Here is a 21,821-nt window from a genome sequence, read left to right on the forward strand (position 1 = left end):
TGGGAATATAACAGGAAAACAGGACTATGCCTTGTCTCAAGAAATGTACGCTCTCACTGGGGGTGACTTTGTGTATTGGAGGTTCAGTCTGAAGGGGGATGGCAAGGCCCAAAGGGCACAGCTTCAGAGGGGTGGTGAAGCCCAAGGGTGCTCAGGGTGCATGGGTGGTACCAATACCAACAGTTACCAACAGATGCCAATGACTGGGAGGGGTAGTGGCAGGAGTGATGGTAATTCCCAGGAGGCCAGAAAGTATAGTGGCAGGGTGGATGGCAAGACCAACTAATTCTCCATCCTACAGGAAGGACCGTGACTGGCGACTCCTTGATTGTCCAAGTGGTGTGAGTAATCGTGTCCTGTTAACAAGAGGGACTGGTGGTGGAAAGGTTGGCTGATGAGGAAATGGTCCAAAGTTTTGAAGTAGAGTGGGTACTTCCACATTCCACAGATCTCCTGTTGTGGCCACTAGACGGGATCTGGGACAAGGCAACTTGGGCAGAAGTAGGGGAAGACAGCCTGTGGTGCCTTCTTCCTGCTGGGCAAGAGACCTGTGGCACATCAACTGACCGAATACAGGGTCATCTGCCTCAACGATGACTTCATAAATGATGAGCTATTTAGGGCTTTGTCAGAGTCTAGAATTAGGCCTCTCGATGTCATTAATCAGTTTTGTAATGGTATAGATAGTAAAAATGGGATGGCATGGGAAAACAAATTCAGAAAAATAATTTAAAAAACGTGACACATACATATATGTATATACATACACATATGTATATACATACACACACATATAAGTATATATGTGTATACACAAATATATTTATACACAGACACAGACACACAGATACACACACACATATATGGTAATTGCTAAGGCAAAGTGATATAATGGATAAGGGGATGTTCATAGAATCAAAAAGATCTGAGTTCAAGTGCTACCTCAGATACATACTAGCTGTGTGGCCCTGGGCAAGTCACTTAACCTCTGTTTGTATAAGTTTCCTCTTCTGTAAAATGAATATAATAATAACACATAACTCAGGATTGTGGTAAGGATCAGATGATCAGATAATTATAAAACACTTAGCATAGTGTCTGTCACATAATAAGCACCATGTTAGAAATGTCTGTCTGTCTATCCATCTGTCTATCTATCTATCTATCTATCTATCTATCTGTCTGTCTGTCTGTCTGTCTGTCTGTCTGTCTGTCTATCTATCTATCTATCTATCTAGCTATCTTTCTTTCTTTCTTTCTATCTATCTTTCTTTCTATCTATCTATCTATCTATCTATCTATCTATCTATCTATCTATCTATCTATCTATCTATCTATCTATCTACCTACATCCATATACACACTGCCCAATGACTATATCAGGAGGGCTAAAGGTATTATGCAAAGGTCCAAGATAATAGGATTGTGCTGGTAAAATACTATGAAGGTGAAAACCCTTGTCCTTCTCCCCAAGTGGTGAGTGATATGCTACAGTCACCCTGTTAGATGATTTTACTTCGCTGCTTCTGGAGAGTGCACCTGGAAGGAGGCTGGGGAAGTATCTGTTGCACCAAAACAAAACATTACATTTGAAAAAAAAGATGTAAAAAAAAAAATCATTTACTTATGTATTCTCGGGTATTCATTGACTCTCTAGAGGCAGCTAAATGGCACAGTGAATAGAATTTTGGGTCTGGGGGGGGGTCAGGAAGATCTGAGTTCAAATCTGATCTCTGACACTAGCTTTGTGATCTTGGGCAAATCATTTAACCTCTATGTGCCTCAGTTTCCTCAACTGTAAAATGAGGGTAATAAAAGCACCTCCCTTTCCAGGCGTGTTGTGAGGATCAAATGAGATAATAATTTTGAAAAAACCCAAAACAACAACATAAAACAACAATGCTCAGCCTATTGGCTGCCACTTAGCAAATGCTATACAAATGCTTATTCTCTTCCTTTCCCTCCCCTCTTAGGGCAAAGGCAGAGAGAAATACTTGCCCTAGACTGTTGTCACTACTAATAGCTAGCATTTATACAGTACATTAAAGTCTTCAACAATGTTTTACATGTTACATAGTTTGATCCTGTGTGGTAGGTGCTATTATTATTCCCATTTTACAGATGAGGAAATTGAGGCTGAAAGTAGTTACATGACTTGCCCAAGGTCATCTAGACAGTAAGTGTCCAAGATTGTATTTGAGCTTCAGACTTTCTGACTTTATGAGCTTGAAGCTTATAAACTAACAATATAGGTCTCATACTATCTTTGAGAATTCTCCAAGTAAACTATATTGGAGCCAGTCCTTCATTACAGACAGAACTGGGGTCCAAAATTACCCAGAAACAACACTGATTCATAAAAATTTAAAAACATTTTTAATAGAGTTTATTTCTCCTCTTCCCACCAAGGGTTGAGCTCAAGTTCCCTGATTGCCTAGCCCTGTTGGCATCACTGCCCCGGGGGGCTGATAGAATTTTTAAAAAGTAGGATTAGCCCAAAAAGAGAGAGTGTCCAGCTGATATATACATGCCTTCCATAGAAGAAGGGCTGTTGCACTGTAGGAAGAGGAAGCAAATGTGACCAGCAAACGGTCCTCTGAGGAGGACCCCTGTGCCTTTCCTACTCTGAGACCACAGACAATAGCAGAGAGACCTTGGACCTCCGGGATGGTATTTAGGTCAGTCATTACATAATGAATGTGTTAGGAGAGGATGAGCCAAGTGAGCCCTTCAAGTCAGATCAGCACGCTATAGGGCGGGCGTACATCTTGCTGTTTATCGGGTGATTTGCTGGGTATATCTGTATTTTTTTATATTTCCCCGTGTTGTATGCATCATTAGGCAGTTCTTATACACTAGGCTGTACTGGGAGCTAAGGTCTTAAATAAAGCAAATGCCAAGGAATTTGTATGATGGTTATTTTATGTTATAAGGTTGATGGTAGCTACATCCTGGAAAACACCCTTTCCTATTCCCTTGAGTACTTCTGTAATTAGAAGCCTTGTGACTGGCAATCAAAAGCTATGGGACCCTTGTATATTAAAAATGATTGATAGTCTCCTTCTCTGCTTAGACCTAGTCACTCAGTAGAGGGACCCACTAGAGTGAATAACTATAAAGTGGGTAACTATAAAAATATCTAATGTCTCTGCCTTATTACCTATCTACCCCTCCTTTTTGAGTAGCATTGGAATTGTTGACCCTCCATGATCTGAAGATCATTTGGAGTGACTGGAAGATCACTTTCTGTCCAAATGAGTATATCTGGTACGTCAAGACTTTGAATCGTACAGTAGCCAGATAGCCTTAATTACTAATAGCATTTCACTAGTACGTAATGACAAAACTTTCTGCATTGAGCACAACTGTTTAATCGACTTTATATGAATGTATGAATGGATGAATAAAGAATTTATTAAGTCCTTATTATGCGTCAAGCACTGTGCTAAGCACTGAAAATACTAACAGGAGGGGCAGTGAGGTGGCAGAGTAGTATAGCATAGTATAGCATAGCATAGCATAGTATAGTATATATAATATCTAGTAGATAGAGCCCTGGAGTCAGGAGGATCTGAGTTCAAATCTGATCCCAGACACTTGCTAGCTGTGCTACCTTGGGCAAGTCACTTAACCCCAATTGTCTCAAAAAGAAAAAGAGAGAGAGAGAAAGAGACAAAAAGAGAGACAGAGAGAGAGAGATAGAGACAGACAGACAGACACACGCACACACACACAGAGAAAGAGAGAGAGAGAGAGAGAGAGAGAGAGAGAGAAAGAGAGAGAGAGAGAGAGAGTATACCAATAGAAAAAGTGAGACAGTAACTGCTCTCAATAAGCTCATACTCTAATTAGGGGATATAACAAATAAAAAGAGTCCATCTTCTGGGGAAATGCACATAAGTCTTAAAGGTGAAAGCCTTAGGGGTTCTCAAAGTACAGCAGGAGATATCACAACAGAACTTACAATGACATGGAGGCAGGTCAGATGGTTAGGTACAGAGGTCCTCCATTTCATTCGAAAGATAAAAGTTGGTACCGTATATTTCAATTCCAGCTTATCTTGATTCTGACCAATAGGCCCCCAAACCCTTGAGGAATTCTTGGCCACAGATCTCTAGAGGAGGTATATCTTGTCATATAGAGAGGTAGTGTGTTATAGTAGATAGAATAATAAACATGAAACATGAAAGATCCAAGTTCAAATCCTACCCCTGAAACTTAGTAACTGAGACCTTATGCAAATTGCTTGCACTCTTTTTGTTTCAATTTCTTCATTTTCAAAGTGGGGATAATAATATCTTTGCTACCATGTTATTTTTTGAGGCTGGAATGATATGAATCAACAAGAATCTACCATGTGCCGGGCCATGTGCTAGATGGTGGTATATAAATATGAAGAACGAAATCCATATCAATGTCTTATGTTATAATAGATACCATCCATTGGGCTAGAGAGTTCTTAGTTTGAGAATGAAGTATGGCAAGTTTACAATGCGTCGCCACTGCAGAAATATTAAGACATTGCACATGATCATTGTGGAAGTTTGTGGTCAGGAACAATTTAAAGACATTGGTCTCTTGACTAGTTAGCACTCCATCTGTGATGGGACTTCCCCCGCCATTGATCCTAGACTTTTTTTGGATCATTCAAGATTATGAAAAAGGGACCCCAAAGAGGCATACAATAAATTTGCAAAGAGAAGAAATAGAAAGTCCCATTTGGGATGTAGTTTGGACAGTAGGAATACTTGGGATGCCATTTGGAATCTGTAATGCACTTTTCTTTTTACATTCGTTACAGATACCATTTCTCTTGACCTGTTAGACTGAGGAATATCCATATATATTGATACCATTTTTTTTACTCTGTGAACCACACAAAACACAATGCAAATCATGCCAGGATGACTCTGTGACTGTCATGCAAAGACGGAAAATCACCAGATTAGTTAGGAAGGAGTTCTTGGTGTGTACACCACAGGTCACTTAGTGGTACTGATGGAATTAGTGGAGTCATTTCTGATGCTCTTCTGGTAGCAAAGGACCTACAGGTTGCTGGAATCCCTCAAACATTCCTGCCCCTTGATCATAGACTTCTCATTTTTAATTCCCATACTCCTAAACCTCTTGAATTCCAAATAGTTCCAGTGAGAAGACACATGGGAGAAAACATTTTAGGATCTCAAGAGGTCCTCCTCAGTTTCTTTTTGGAGAAAAATCAAATGGTTCCCACATAGCTATTGAACTGTGGTCAGACTAAATCACTCACCATCACACTGTGCTCCCTGGGACTTCTCTTCTTGGAAATTATTTGAAAGAAAGCAGCTGTGATATGACAGAAGTACATCGCATAAGTAGCGAATAAAGCACTAGTGGTAATAAGACAGTGGAATTTACCAAGTGATAGGAGCAACACTGACTCAGATCATTCCCACAAAAAGGAAGGTAGGACAATTTATCTGCAGAACAAGGAGAGAACAGCTATTTCCAATGACTATGAGAACACAAACCTCTCTGCTCCACTGAGTCAGCCCATAACCCAATTTGAGAAAGCCAAAGCTATCTCAGGGTCACCAGGCAGTGGTTCTGGAGCAAAAGTCCTTCCCAATTTTCTTGTGTGTTCCTAGTCTGACAGTAAGAGGCAACAGGACTCTGATATAGACTCTTCTGATTGTTTTATAGAGAAGACATTAACCTTTGAAGAGGGGAAAATTCATCTTTTTTTTTCAAAAATCATTTCAATTGATGAGCATTTATTTTCTCTATTCCTCACATTCAAATTGAAAAAGAAACATGAAAAAAAGTTTTAAAAATATCCATGGTCAAGCAAAAAAATTCTACGTTGGTCATGTCCAAAAATACTTATCTTACTATCCTGAGTCATCTACTCTCTGTCAGGAGGTAGGTAGTATATTTTATCATTATTGGTTCTTTGGAATTATAGTTGGTCATTGCATTAATCAGAGTTTTTGAGCTTTTAAAAGTAATTTATCTTTACAATGTTTTTATGTAAATTGTTATCCTGGTTCTGCCCATTTCACTTTGCATCAGTATATACAAGTCTTCCCAAGTTTCTCCAGATCCATTGCTTTAGTCATTTAGTCATTTTTTTTATAGCATAATAATATTCTCTTACATTTGTGTAACATGATTTATTCAGTCATTCCCCAATCGATGGGTATTTGCTTGGCTTCCAGTACTTTGTTACAATGAAAAAGGCTGCTATAAATATTTTTGTAAATAGGGATCCATTTTTCTATTTCTTTGATTGCTTTGGGTATAGAAGCCTAGAAGGAGTATTTCTGGGTCAAAGGGTATTCATGGTTTATTGACTTTTTGTTTGTAGTTCCAATTTGTTTTCCAGAATGGCTGGATAATTTTACAGCTTCACCAATAGAGCATTACTGTGCCTGCTTTCCATCAGTCCCCCAAACATCTGTCATTTTTTAAAATTGTCTTTGCCAATCCGATGGGTGTGAATAGAGAACTCAGAGCTGCTTTCATTTTCTTTCTTAAAGTACTAATGATTTGGAGAATTTTTTCATATGTTTATTGATTGTTTGGATTTCTTTCTTTGAAAACTGCCTGTTCATATTCTTTGACCATTTATCAATTGGAGAATAGCTCTTATTCTTATAAACTTTGATTTATTACTTATACATCTTAGAAATGAGACTTTTATCAGAGAAACCAGCTGCAAAAATTCCTCTCCTGCCCAGTTAACTGGGGATTTTATACCTAAAGAGTTCTTGCCTATATATATTCCTTTGTGTATGTGCTTTGTAAGGAGAGGTGTAGAAATGCTACAATTCTGTCATGACTGATTGGCAGCCAGGCTTGTGGAGATGCGAAAACACCAGTTTTGGTGGTTTCAGCTCTGGAGTGATATAAATAATGTTATCTTATCCTGTGCAACATGTCTCTGGTTCCCTGTCCCTACTATGATGCCTAAAAGGCTCCTATAGATACTTCTTATCCCTTCGTAGCTCTGTTAGCCTTGGATTTTATTACAGTTCTCCTTTAGCCCTTCCTATTATCAGACAGGGCACTATGAGAGGGTCAGATATGTTGATTAGCAGAGTAATACTGTAAAACAGGAGTATCCTATTAGCAATATATTCTTTGACCAAGCATGCTACTCGCACTGGTTAATAAGCAATTTTGTTGAATCATGGGATCGTAATGTAGAGCTGTTTATGGGCCCCCAGAAATTATTTTGAAAGATAATAACTGTGGACATCTATATAATATGCTGTATGTTATACTCCAGAGAGGTAGTGGGACATAGTGGATATTGGGATAGTTTGGGAATTAGATGACCTAGATAAAAGTCCACCATGTGACACCATGGGCAAGTCACTTAACCTTTCAGGGGTTTACAGGTTAGATTTCTTTCTTAAGGATCATGCCTTACCCCCAAATCACTCTGGTTCTTATTGATTGGCTAACCTTAGGTGCCAGGCCAATCTCTCCTTGGTCATCGTTTGGGCCCTGATTGGTTCAGAGTGAATGGAAATAGCAATTGTTTCTGTTTTAGCCAGAAACCCTAAGGATCTTCCCCTCTCAGATAGATTTTGTTTGGATTTGGTAACTGAGGCTGTTCTCTGACTCATTTTTTATCTAGCCTTAATCACTGGGTGCTGCCTCAGTCAAATTGAGACCTGTTAAAGACCTTGACTTAAAAAGGCCAAGGTCTCCCACTGCATCCTAGGCCATCTCCAGTCATCCTGATCTATATCTTGACAAGATGACTAGGAGAAGAAAGTGAGGCTGATGACTTGGCACAGCTCTCCCTCACTTAAATCCACTTCACTTGCATGTCATGTTCAAGAACAATGAACAAACAGCAAGGGTACCTACAGTTTTATCTCTATTAGATGACAGTAGAAACTAGAAGTCAAGAAGGCCCAAGTTCGAATCCAGATGCTGCCACTTACTAGCTGTGTGACCCTGTGCCAATCTCTTAACCTCTCTCTCTCTCCCTCAGTTTTTTCAGCTATAAAATAGGGATAATAACAGAACCTACCTCAAATGGTTGTTTTAAGGATAAAATGAAATAATATTTATAAAGCACTTTGCAAACATTAAAACCCTGTATAAATGCTAAGCTATTTGCCATTATTATTAAGTGTAATTGATCTGGGGTAGGCATTTTTTCCTCTTTTTTTTCCTTTATAGCCTAATTTATAGCACAATCTTCTACAGTGAGATAAAATATTTAAAAGAACTTGAATCCTTAATTTATGGGTGCAGTAATTGAAGACACTTACTTCATGAAAGCCTGAATAAAAGAGATGGGGGTTCTCTCTAGATATAAAGGTATATCCTTTATATTTCTTCTTACTTTATAATTATATGTTCCTATTTTGAGGTCAGTGAACTTATTTTGAAAAAAAATTTTGATAAAATATTTGATTGAGAAAACAAAAATATTCTATGTTTCAGTATAACTGGTTTCCCTTATAATTCTGTATATTTTCTTTTATGCATTTAAAAATAAGATTCTGATTTCCCTAGAGTGCCAAAAGGTTAATAGTCAGACTGTAGTTATTTATTTCATGTTACATCAGATTTTCATTCCTCTTTCCTCTACACTAAATGCTGACTCCTAAGACTCTAACCATTGGAAGAGTCCATGCCAATTAGCTAACTGCCTATCTTTCTTTTACCTGTAGGGTTCTCTAACAATATTCACACAGAGAGGCACAATAAATTTGTAAGTGAAGTTTCGATTTTTCAGAACATGGAACAATACTGAGATTTCTCTCATGAAGTTTTTGAGAACTTCCCTTTTCATTAATTTTAAGAATTATTTTGTCATTGTGGAAAAGCCCTCTTTCTAAGGACAATAGAGCAAGATACTGTCACTCATATTGAGGAGGGTGTTGAGAGGCAGAGATTTTTGTTCTTCTAATCCACGGTTCTGGCACAGAGCACCTGAAGTTTTCCTGAACAGGAAACATATAGGGGAATATTGCTCTCAAGAAAGGCACAGCCCAATGGGTACTGTGGGTCAAAAGAAAACCAGTGTTTTTTAGAGCTTTATGAAAACTGATTTTTTTCCATATTGACACTGTAAAAGTAGATGAGGCTACAGGTCCAAGTCCATCATTGGGTTATCTTAGCTCTAAAATGAACACTATGGTCTTGATAACGCAACCATTCCTGTCTTCTTCCAAAAGACAGATGATGATAATATTCATATGGATAACAAAAGCAGAGATGAACATGACAGAGGTTGTGATTCATCACCATAATGATTAAAAACAAATGAATCCAATATAAAAAAAATGAGGGTTAAGCTTAAAACATAGATTGTATTGGCATCTATGTAGTGCAACTGTAAAATTCAGTGTCCCAAAATTCTTACTGCAGTTGTAAGGAAACTTACAACTGCACTAAGACTCTGAAGAAATGCTTTATAGGCTCTTTCAGGTCATTGGATACATACATTTTTATGTACCCCACAAGAATTCTTGTTCACATTCAGGTTAGCTGATATAGCTGCTGAGTTTCCTTCCAACTCAGAGATTTGGGGATTCTGGGAGGCCATTAGTGCAAAATTCTTTCATACAGCCCTGGAATGTGGTTGTAAGTACTAACTGAAAACAAAAACGTACAAGGGAAATAAAACTCAAGACAGATGCCAAGGTCTTCAAGCTTCCTTGAAAGGGAGCTGAGAAAGTACCATAGAGAAACATCTCCTAAGTTACCATTTTGCCTCAGGCCACAGTGAACTCTTCAGCATGGAAAAGCATTCAAGCATCTAAGTTATTCAAATACAAACTATCGGTATAAGAGCTGGTCTGACCTCCCAAACCATTTAATGAAATTGGCTGACTATCAGAGGAATTCATTTAACAAATATTTAATAAATGACTGTTATTTGCAATGAACTGTGTTCAGTGCGGGGGGTGGTAGAAAGATAAATATGACAGCATCCCTGCCTTCCAGGAACTATCTATTCTAACTATTGTTAGCTATGGATAGCTAACAATCCACTATTTAATTGTGAAGAATGTCAAAACCAATGGATTAAAAATACAATGTTTGAGCCATTTTGCAGTTTTGTAATGTCAATATGCAACTACCTTAGTCATTTTTAATTATCGTTATTGTTCAGTCATTCAACTGTGTCCATCTCTTTGGGACCCCATGGGCCATAATGTCTATGGGATTTTCTTGGTAAAAATACTGGAATGGTTTGCTGTTTCCTTTTCCAGGAGATTAAAGTAAACAAAGGTTAAGTGACTTGCTTAGGGTCACACAGCTAGTAAATGTCTGAGGCTAGATTTGAACTAACATCTTTCTGACTGCAGGCTCAACACTCTATTCGTTGAGCCATCTAGTTGCCTCCTTTCTTAATTATTACAAGGTCAGATATTTGTGTAATTGAATGTGGTTAACAGTACAGCACCTAGCACAATTCATTGCACACAGTGGGCATTTAATAAAAGTTGGTAGTATCATAATAGAGTTAAATTGGTCCATGCGGCTTGGTTGCCACTTCAACAATTGTAATAAAAAAAGGAAAAAAGTGATGATGACAGTAGTCATTGCTTTTTACAGTTAAAGGAAAGCCAAAGTCCTTTTCTACCAAGCCGATAGAAGAAGAAAAACTGCTATGTTTATCAAGAAAACCCTGTGTGGAGACTTTCATTTGTAAAATCATCTATCATCTCTATAAATTGATCATTTTTAGATTTCAACATCTCCACTGACCAGTAATGAAAGTAGGAGAAACAGCATTCGGGAGACTTTCCATTAAGCTGTCTTACAGAGAACAGATGAATTATGAGGTTTTCTTTTTGTGTTTGTTTTCCAGGGCTCACAGTAGAGGTCTATTCCAACTTAGACTCCTTTAAGACAAACTCCATTTCACCTTCAGCTCCATCATGGAAAAGATACACACAAATTCCTGTCCCCACACCCTCCTGGCTCTGCCAGATGAAGCACTAACCTGTCAGACCAGCAGCTTCTGCAGACAAGAAGGCACTCCAAGACAGGAGGAAAAACAGACCCGTTTCCAGCATGGGGAACTCACACAGCTTTGTGAATTTGGTCAAGTGATAAAGATGTGTTAAGGAAAACAACTGACCTTACAGGCACATGTAACCCAGGACTACAGAGGGACATAGTGTTGGAGTGGTCAGAACTTCAGAAATCAAAGCAGAGGACTGGAGTCTGATTCTCAGATCTCTTCTTTGCCACCTTGGGATAGCAAATGTCACTTCTCTTGGGTTGGTCTCAGTTTCCCTATTTCTAAAATAAGGCAGTCAGACCTAAGGTCCCTTTTATTATCAATGCTTAGTGGCATTTTGGACAAAGCAAAATCTTTCTCAGTCATTATATTCATATAGCTTCTCTCCACTATGAAGTTTAAGGAAACTCCAGTGGTTCCTTATTAAATCAAATATAAACACTCTGGCACATAAAGTCTTTCACAGCTTGGCTACAACCATCCTTTCTAGTTTAGGACTTAGTCTAGTTTAGGTCCCAATTATTGTGGATAATGAATCCCATGGAACAGTTGCATTGTTTGAATGTGTGCTGCATATTTCCACTGGCCTTGAACCAGTCACCACACTTTACATAATCATAATTTCAAATAATGAGAATTTGATTACATATACCCACTTTACAGATTTACTATCCTCACTAATCAGACCTAGCTGTATGGTACATCACTCTCTTTCCCATATGCTTCAATCTACCCCAGCTAGCTTTCTTGCTGTTTCTCCCATATGGTGTTACATCTACCATCTTTGTGGCTTTGCCCAGGCTGTCTCTGATGCCTGGAATGCACTCCATACTGACCTCTATTTCTTAGAATAACAGCTTTCTTCAAACACTATTTTCTACATGAGGCATTTCTGAACCTCTCCCTCCTCCTATGATGATTTCCTCAACCTTACCCCATATATGCTAAGTTATATGATACCCAGCATCAATTCCAATCAATACCCAAATCAATTTGTAGTCTTTAAACTATAAGTGGAAAATTCCTTCTACCTGTAGTGACATTTCATAAGAACCATGTTGGGATGGGCCAAGAAAATCTGGCCAACCCTCAGAGTACATCCATAAATGATCAAACTAGTTGAAATCACATTCATTTAAAAAGTTGTAGCAAGCATGGCCTTCCAGGCTTGTGGAAGAGAAAGGAAATATCTAGGAAGGCCAAGGCATCTTGGGGCAGAAGAACTGTGTTAAAGGAAGTCCTCAGGAATGTTTGGCTCTTCCTTCTGAGGCCTTTCTATTCATAGATACCATAATATATGCTGCTATTTTGATACTCAAAAGTTTCTAGTAAACTGAATTTTGCTTCAACCACAAAGAGACCAGCCCGGATTAACTAGAGAGAAATAAAAATATTAAGTTATTCAGAGAATCCAAACTCTGTCTAGACATTAAGAATTTTCCTAACTGGAGGCCCAGACCAGTTGTGACCAAGCTCATAACTTTTAGTCTAAAATAAGCTTCCTAAAGCAGACATGAACCATAAGGGCCATTATGTTGTCCCTAAGCTTAAACCAAGTTTAATTGTAACAGGCTATTACAGATCTATTCATTGGTAGGATGAATGTTCCTCTAGTGTAGTCATTTTAATTTTTTTGGGGAGGGGATCATCAGTGCCTAGTATAGTGCCCAGAATGTATTGTGAACTTAATAAATGTTTGTTGATGAAAATTGATCCAGAAATGCTTTGGAATTCCTGGTGTATACTGTACCTCATCTGGGGAATCTTAAAGAATTGCAAAAAGCAGGCCCCTGGCAAGCCTTTGATGAGAATAAATATGAATAAATGTTCTGGGGGAAAAAATCTCTTACAAAAATGGGGAAGAATGGTTTAGCCATGGGCAAGAACATAAGCCCAAACTGAAAATTATCTCTGAGTTGATTTTCATCAGGAGAAATCGCCAGGAGAAAATGGAGCTCAGGAGGGGCAAATGAGGATGGTTAGGCTGCTCTTCCATCAATGCTTGAGAAGTCCTATTGCTCTAGAGAGGATCATACATAGCCTGGGGTTAGATCATCTAATAGATTCTTTTTTCCTTAGGAGGGAAATGAGGTCTAAAGGAATTATAATACTCAGTAATAGGAAAGTTGTCCATGCTTTCTTGGAATAACTAGGATAGGAAAGATGTGGGTTTTTTTATTTGTTCCCCCCTCCCCCAATTCAGACAAGGTACCTCATGTGTGGGAGTCATTGGCATTTTTTTTTTTTTAATTTCTGGTCTCTAGATTGCCTGTGAGACAGAGAGTGCAATGGCAAGTGATGCTTTGACTAAGAGCATATGATGTCTCTGAAGGCTTACATTACAGCTGTTCCATGGTCAGAGAACTGTGCAGTAGGAGGTGGCCTGTTATACTTGTTCAGAGGCTATAGTGCTGGAGTCAGGGAGCCTTAAGTAAAAACCCCACTAGTCACGTAACTATGAGCAAATCCCTTAACTGCCTCAGTTTCCTTATGTGTATAATGGGGCTAATAATAGCACTTACCTTATAGGGCTATTGCAAAGGTCAAATAAGATTATATATGTAAGGCACTTCATATACCTTGGGGTATTATATAAATGTTAATTTTTTATTGTTATATTATCATTATATTATCTTAATATTTGGAGTTAATAATATATCAACATTATATTAATATATTATATTATCATCATGATTTTTTATATTAAAAAAGAGACTAGATTGAGAGTGAGGAGACTTTACATGAGGACCTTTTTGTGTATCCTGAATTCCTTGGGCAGTGTGGTGAAGTCCGTGGATCCCTTCTCAGAATAATGTCTTTAAATGCATAAAATAAAGCACACAGGATTACAAAGGAAAGCAATTCTACTGGAATGCAGTTATTCAGGTATTTGGGTTGTACCTTCCCAGGACTGCCTCGTAGAATCCCTGGATCCCATTAAGACTGACCTCCAGTGCCACTTCATTCAAGAGACCCTTCCTAACTTGTAACTCCTCTCCTCCCCCTACTTGGTCACTCTGCATTTGGAGGGATGGGGCTCAGGGTTTGTATTTACTTCTCTAGAAATATGTCATATGCTCCTAGAGCGCTGTCAGCTCTTTGAAGACAGGGTTCGAGTTGCTTTTGCATTTCTATCTCCAGCACAAAGTCTGTCACATAGGAAGTAGGTACATAATAAATGCATGTGACTGAGACACAGGGGCCTTAGGCATCATCTAGCTTAACTCTATCCTTTCATAAATGAGAAAACTGAGACTCACTAAGTGACCTCAGTGACTTGTGCAAGGTCATAACGGTGGCAAGTATCAGATCCAGGCCTTAAAGAGTGTTCTGTGACTCTAAGTCCTTTTCACTATACTTACTGTCTGGATTCAAGTCCCATCTCAAGTATGGATGACTTTGTGGTTTGGAGCAATCACTAATCTCTCTGAGCTACATCTCCCTTAACTCCAAAATGGAAATAACATTTTTCGTACCAACCTCATAGAGCATTATGAGGAAAACACTTTGTTCACTGTAAAATGCAAACTAAATGTGAGGTACAGTTTTTTTTAATGGGTCTATGATCTCATCTCTGTAGGTAAACTATCATCATGATTTAAGAAAATTTCAGCGTTGTTGTTCACTTGTTTTCATGCCTGTCCAACTTGTCATGACCCCATTTAGGGTTTTCTTGCAAGGATACAGGAGTGGTTTGCCATTTCCTTCTACAGTTCATTTTATACATAAGGAAACTGAGGCTAGGGTCATGTAGCTAGTAAGTGTCTGAGGCCAGATTTGAACTCAAGGAGATGAGTCTTACTGAATCCAGGCCCAGTGCTCTAACCCCTGCAAGGAGGAAATTACATGAAAGGGTTTCTTCACAATAGTACCTTTACTGAAAGCTGAGAATTAGTGACAAAACAAAACAAAATGAAAACGAAAAACAAACTTCTTGTTGAAAAGAAAAGATCTGGGTTATCTTCAGTTTTTGGCTAAGTCAAAATTTAGGAGTTATCCTGACCATGAATTTTTACTCCTTTGTAAGCAAGCAGTGTGTATGTGTGTGTGTGTGTGTGTGTGTGTGTGTGTGTGTGTGGCAACATTTGTTCTGATAAAAGACTTGCAGTAAAGCTGGTTTTTACAATCTCTTTGAGGCCCCCAAATGAGCTTGGCAGACAGTCTCCTCCATCTTGGATGCTACAAAAGAAGAATTCCAGCTGGCATGAACGGATCCTGTTTAGAATACCAGCAGACACATACAAGGCAGAAGGGCAATCTGCCATTTTGACCTTCTCCACAGGATGGCTCAGCTTTGGCCCAGACTTAAGGGCCTGGGTTAAGGGTGGTCATGGTGAGACTGGAAAACACGCTCAACTTTCCTGGTCTTTGACCCCAGTTCTTGTCCGTAGGCTCTCCAGAGCCAGAAGGGATGTTAAAAGTTATCCAGCTCACCCCTTTTATTTTATGGATGGCTAAAATGAATCTTAGTGAGGTGAAGTGATTTGTCCAAGGTCACACAGAGAGGAAGTGGCAGAGTTAGGCTTTGACCCTAGCCTCCTGACTCCAAGGCTGCCTGCCTCCCCAGGCCTTAGCAGAGTCCCTGTGATAGAGCAGTTGCTTCAGAAACATTTGTTGAATTTGAAAGTCACTGATGACCTTGGAAAATCGAATTGCTTCTTCTCTGTCCACATTGTCCTTGAACTTTGTCCGATATTGATGGTATCACCCTGTTCTTTCCTTCAGGAAAACGTCTTTTCCCTTGCCTTCCAAGAAATTATAATAGATTGCTTATTCTCTGGTCCTTCTCTAACCTCTTCACTAGTTCTTCTTCTCTCCTTTTATCCCAGTTAGGTGAAACAGTGGATAGAGAGCCAGTTCTGGAGTCAGGAAGACACATCTTCCTGAGTTCAAATCTGGCCTCAGACTCTTACTAGCTGTGTGAACCTAGGCAACCCACTTAGCCTTATTTGTAAAATGAACTGGAGGAGGAAATGGTAAACTACTCCAGTATCTTTGCCAACAAAACCCCAAACAGGGTCACAAAGAGTTGAACACAACTGAAAAACTACTAAACAATCTCCTCTCTGAGGAGGTTTCAGAAGACTCAGTTGTGAGGATGCTTGAATGTGGAATGTGTACAAGGAATATGGAACTGGGAATGAGAAGACTTGAGTTCTAGTCCCAATTCTGTTGTTTTCAAGTTGTATGACTAGAAGCAAATAGGTGAGAAAGGAATATTGGACATGGAGTCAGGGAGAACTGAGTTCAAGTGTAACCTCAGACACTTTTCAGCTGAGTGGTCCTGAGTAAGTCACTTAATCTTTGCCTCAGTTTCATCTTCTGTAAAATGGGGTGATAATAGTATACTGAGGGTTGTCATAAGCATCAGATGATAAAATATCTGTAAAATGCTTTGCAAACTAAATATAGTGGTAGGAGCAGGCAATAATATGGTGGTGGGAGTGGTGATACTAGCAGCAGTAGTCGTAGTGGTAGGGGTAGTGGTAGTGGTAATCATAATAGTCAATCTGTCAGAGCCTTAATTTCCTAATCTATAAACTAGAGAATAGGATTTTTATGGAAATTACAGGATTTTCAGTTTGAAATTATAAGGGAGTTTAGATGTCATCTAATTTCATAGATGAGGAGGCTAGATCTAGAGAAATTTAAATATTTTGAAAGAGATGAGGATAAGCTAAAAAGGCAGTAAACCATAGTGGATAGAGACATAGCCTTATAGTCAGGTCCAGAGAAGTTCTGGGTTAGGGTTCCCCAGCTGATACTTACTATCTGTGGGACCCAGGCAAACCATTATACTTTAGTGCTCCTAAGAAACTCTCAAAGACTATAAATTGCACAGTAATTGTCATCTACATTGAGAGAGGAAGTTTCCACACAGGGAGTTCCCTCTTCCAATGAAGTAACAGAATTAGTGTAACTCATTCAAATACAAGCTATTCTGATACATTCCTCTTGGGTTTCTCCCCTCTCTCTCTTTGGATGAAGTTGCCCAGTCTCACATCTTCCTTTGTATCTCTTTGGGAATGAATTCCTTAAATTTCTTCTTCTAGAACTGAATTCTAGGAATCATTTCTTTCCACTTTCTATCTCTTTTTCTTTCTAAATTCATTGTCTGAAGCATGGTCAATAAACTCAAAATTGAACTCAAAACCTTGTCTTCAAACCTATTTCCCCTTCTTTTTTTTCTATTTCATATTAACCAAAATTCATTCTCCTTTTTGCCTTGGCTCAAAACACTTCTGTGTTATTTGATTCTTCTCTCTCCTTCGTTGATCTACAGCCCACCACCAAAGCCTAGTGGTTTTCTTTAAGATAGCTCTCTTTTCCATTCTATCTATCATCCTGTCACTACCCTGGGTCAGGCCTTTATCCCATTGGTCCTGGATGACTGCAGTAACCTAACTGGCCTCTGTCTCCAGTCTTTCCTTGCTCTCATCCAGAGGTTCTTAACTTTCCTGTGTGGCATGGACCCATTTAGCAGGCTGGTAAAGCTCAAGAATAAGGTTTTTAAATACATAAGATAAAATATATAGGACTGATAAAATATATAGGATTGCAAAGGAAAGTAATTATATTAAACAGTTATCAAAATGTTAAAAGTTCTAATTTCATGGACCCTCCTTGATACCCTTGGGCCCCAGGTTAACAAATCTTCTCCTAATCCATGTATCATGAAATGAGTTTTATTAAAAGCTTGTTCTCACTACCCACTCCCTAGATCAAAAGCTCAAATGACTCTCCACTGCTTATTATACAAAAGTGAGAAGCCTCTGTCTGAGGCCTTGGCCATTCCAGCCCATGCTGTCTCCATAACCTTATCTCTTCCTGCTTTACCATCACTAGAATGTATAGAATTCATTCTGCTTTCATTTCTCTTTCTTTTATCCCCCCATCCTTTCCCACCTGGTTTTAAAATTCTCTCCATCCTTCAGGAACAAGCGAAAACCCCATCTTACCTAGAAAATTTTCTCTGACCACTCCACCATTCTCTTTCTTCTTTTCAGTTCTTCTGTGTGACATTCATTTCTCAATCATTTTCTGCCCCACGTGATTTACTGATTACTTTTTGAGTGTCTGTATTCTCTCATTTTTCAAGAGTTCACTCCCCTTGAAGTCAGATTACTAATTCTTGTAATTTCTTCATACAACTAATACAGTGCTTATTTTTGATAAATACTTAATTCAATTGAATTTGCTTCAGTATGTGGTGCCTACACTAAATTCTATCCCATAGTCCATAAACCAAGTGGTGTATGCACACAAGGGTCTTCTGATTGAAGACCACCCTGAAATCCAGAGACCAGTTCACACAATCTTAATAAGAGATAGGGGGCTGAATTAATATAAAAGATTAGTAGAGTATTGATTGTTTGTTTCCTGATTCTTGCCTGCCTCTTAGTAAACCTTTGAACTCTTTGATTTCTTTTATGTAACCTGTTATTGAAACTGGTAACAAAAACAACTTTCTTGGTTCCCTCTATAGAAACAACAGGGTACAGGAGAAAGAGGACTGAGCCTGGAGTCAGAGATGTTTTGTTTAGTCATATTCAATTCTTTGTGACCTCACCGGGGTTTTCTTGGCAATCATACTGGAATGGTTTGCCGTTTTTTTTTCTCCAGCTCATTTTACAGATGAGGAAACTGAGGTAAAGAGGATTAAATAACTTGCCTGGGATCACGCAGCTACTTAAATGCCTGAGGTCATATTTGAACTCAGGTCTTCCTGACTCCAGGCTTGGCACACTGTGCACTATGGCACCACCTAGCTGTCCCTGGAGTCAGAGGACCTAGATACAATCCAACTGTGAAGCTTACACCAATCTATGACCTTGAGCAAGTCATAAGATCACAGAGATAGAGCTGGAAGGATCTTAAAGGTTATCTGGTTCAAAATCCATATTTTTCAAATAAGGAAACTCACACATAGAGAGGTTAAGTAACCAAGTAGTAAAACCATGATTTGAACTTTTTTCCCTATGAATTGAAGTTTAGCACAATTTCAACTACACCATACTAGTTTCTTGATTTATCATGTGAGTGTGGGAGTTAATATCCTCTGAGATCTCCCCCACCTGTCCATCTATGATCTTATTATCCTCAGAGAGTACTTTAGGCAATCTAGGGAGTTTTTCTGGATTCATACTGTTGGAAAAATACTTAGTTTCCTCTTTGATTGGGAAGTGCTTGTTGGTGCCTAATTCTTTCCTCAGCTATCTACTAGCTATGTGACCTTGGGCAAGTCTTCTAACCTCAGCATGCCTCAGTTTCCTCACCTGTAAAATGGGAACAATAATTGCACCCACCTCCCAGAGTTGCTGTAAGAATCAAATGAGATAATATTTGTAAAGTGCTTTGTAAGCCTGAATGCTGTTAATAAATGCCAATTATTATTATTAAATCCACAACCAACCTCACAGTACTGCCTTTGGTTCTTGGAGCACATAGTCGTGGCCCACTGTCCATCTTTGTTGGCATACAATGGATTGGGATTCTGCTCATACATCTCAAACTGCTTTCAGTCTATGGAGTTTTGGTTTTTTAATAAATTAAAACAAAACAAAAAGCAAAATAGCCAACCACAAAGGATATCAGAGCTGTGACGACAGCATAGGCAGACCCCATAGCAAATGATCCGGCAAAGATTCCAAGAAAGTTCCCAACAGATTGGAAGAACGCAGCAGCATCAAAAGCGTTTGGGTTGTCCTTAGGACTATAAATAGATATAGAACTGAAAAGACAAAAAAGAAAGAGAATGAGTTAGCACAATCCCATGGGCACAATGCCCAGGTCAGCCCTTAGTAAGAATGTGTTGGAAGTATGAATGCTTTCTTCCAACAAGATGCTGGCTAGAATGGGGTAGAGCCAGGGTGGGGGAACCTATGGCCTTGAGGCCACGCATGGTCCTCTAGGTCCTCAAGTGCGGTCCTTTGGCTGAATCCAAACTAATGTGGAAGAATCGCTGCTAAGACAGAGATGTGAACAAAGCTGGCCTTTTTAGCAGCCTGATCTCAGAGCCTCCTCATTCTGCCGCCAGTCAGTAAACATTTTTATATCGGAAGCATCGTAAAGAATATCGTTTCCGAGCAAACTAGACATTAAAACATGGTAGGTGTATAAGAAATCTGCAGAGAAGATGGATAAGGGTGAATTATTTATTGGCCATATGTCTTTGGTGCTGTTATATATTCACAAATGTTCCTGGTTTAAAAAAGTGCACTTTTATGGCTTATGCACAAATGGCCTATACAAATCATGATGTGTACAGATTCTTCAGCTGTGATCTCGTCGTAAACCACAAGGCATTTCTCTTCTTTACCAATGTAACCCTTTGGAAACAGAACTTTGGCAATGTCAACTGTAGTGCAATATTAACCCCTGGGGAGAAAAAAAGCCCACATTTTCCCACAGAAACAAACTGCTCCAGCTGCTAGAGGTTATCTTTTACGTCCCAGTTCTGGCAGATGCCATCAGATTTATTTCCACTAAGGAAATCATTCCACCAGTGGGAGTTCTCTGTACTTCCATAGCTTTCAGGATGCCATGTTTACCATCTTCTACCACTGCCACCAAACCAAGGATATTCATATCAAGTACAAGCCATTTCCTACCTTAGGAAATTTTCAGGACTGCCATGTTAAAATTAACGGAGGTACCAAGACTAGATACTTTCTCCCCAAACTCATTAAGTCATCGTTCTGATTTTTGTCACTCTCTTTCTTTGAATAATTGGGATCTTTTAAACTCACTAGGATTCACATCAAGAAATTTTGGAATTAGATTTTAGAGGGTAGTGTGTTATATCTGACACAAATCTAAACTTGGACTTTACACAGAGGTAGGTGAAATAGTTTTGGCTCTGATGATTTGTTTCCTAACCTGATATCTTTCATCTGGAGACTAGTTAAAGACAGCACTAGAAAGCAGAGCCTAACAGGAAGTCCAGTGCATAATAGAAGCTGTTGGAAATATATTTAGTTTTTATCTCACAACTTTAAGCCCCAGAACTAGGCCAGACACTTTTCTCTTTGATCCTGTAATTAGATAATGAAGAAGAATGTGGATATTGAGTGTAACCCTTGAAATTGATGAGAGAAAAGTACTACCTTTGATGTACCTTCCCCACCCCACCCCACCCCCTTTTTATGATGTATTATGCTTTGCAGAAAACCAGGTTTAGGCCTATTGTATCTGCTGGTAACAAGGAATGCTATAAGTCTCATTGCCCAGTGCCCAAGGCTTATTTATAGGTTTGAGATACTGGCTTTGACTGAGATTAGTAAACTTCTCCATTCCAATGTGGTAATGATAAATATAATGATAAAACATTCTGTTTGCATTCTGCCCTCCAGGGAGGCTTTTCACATATTAACACAGCTTTGCAAATAGTTTTCCAAAATCATTATGTTGGCAAAGATGCCTTTTGATGCACAGAATTTGCATTCAACTCAATTGAAACAGGAAAAAGCATTCATTGTCTTGCTCTGCAGTCAGAGTTCAAATTCCATCTCTGACACTATATACTCCTGGATAAAACATTCAGTTTCCCTGGATCTCTGTTTCCTCATGTGCAAAGTGAGGGACCAGACAGGATAGGTAGCTGCTTCTAGCTTTTGTTCTATGGTCCCCAAATCCTATGTTCTTCAACTCAATTTATTAAGTGTTTATTATATGTAAAATACCGTGTTAGGTGCCAGACTTTTTTTTTAGGGAACTATCCCCTGTCCTTATAGGACACATATTCTATTGGGAGGTGTTGGTGGAGGCATCAGAACAGGTTTAGTGATAAGTAAATACAAAATAAATATGAATGTTAGTGTTTTGGGTTTTTTTCTGTTCA

At 38.9% G+C, this 21,821-nt stretch overlaps 1 protein-coding gene across 1 annotated transcript in view; it reads right to left on the minus strand.

The window, feature by feature from the left end:
• The window catches only part of SLC9A9 (solute carrier family 9 member A9), a 727,593-nt gene that overhangs the window by 390,203 nt on the left and 315,569 nt on the right, over nucleotides 1–21,821 (minus strand). The window contains exons 7-8 of the mRNA XM_072618220.1: nucleotides 19,574–19,712; nucleotides 10,961–11,066 (exon numbers count right to left, since the gene is read on the minus strand). Coding sequence (XP_072474321.1) covers nucleotides 10,961–11,066; nucleotides 19,574–19,712 — 245 coding nt within the window. The remainder of the gene's footprint in view (nucleotides 1–10,960; nucleotides 11,067–19,573; nucleotides 19,713–21,821) is intronic.

This window comes from Notamacropus eugenii, chromosome 6 (assembly GCF_028372415.1).
Source record: "Notamacropus eugenii isolate mMacEug1 chromosome 6, mMacEug1.pri_v2, whole genome shotgun sequence".
In the NCBI taxonomy this organism is placed as follows: Eukaryota; Metazoa; Chordata; class Mammalia; order Diprotodontia; family Macropodidae; genus Notamacropus; species Notamacropus eugenii.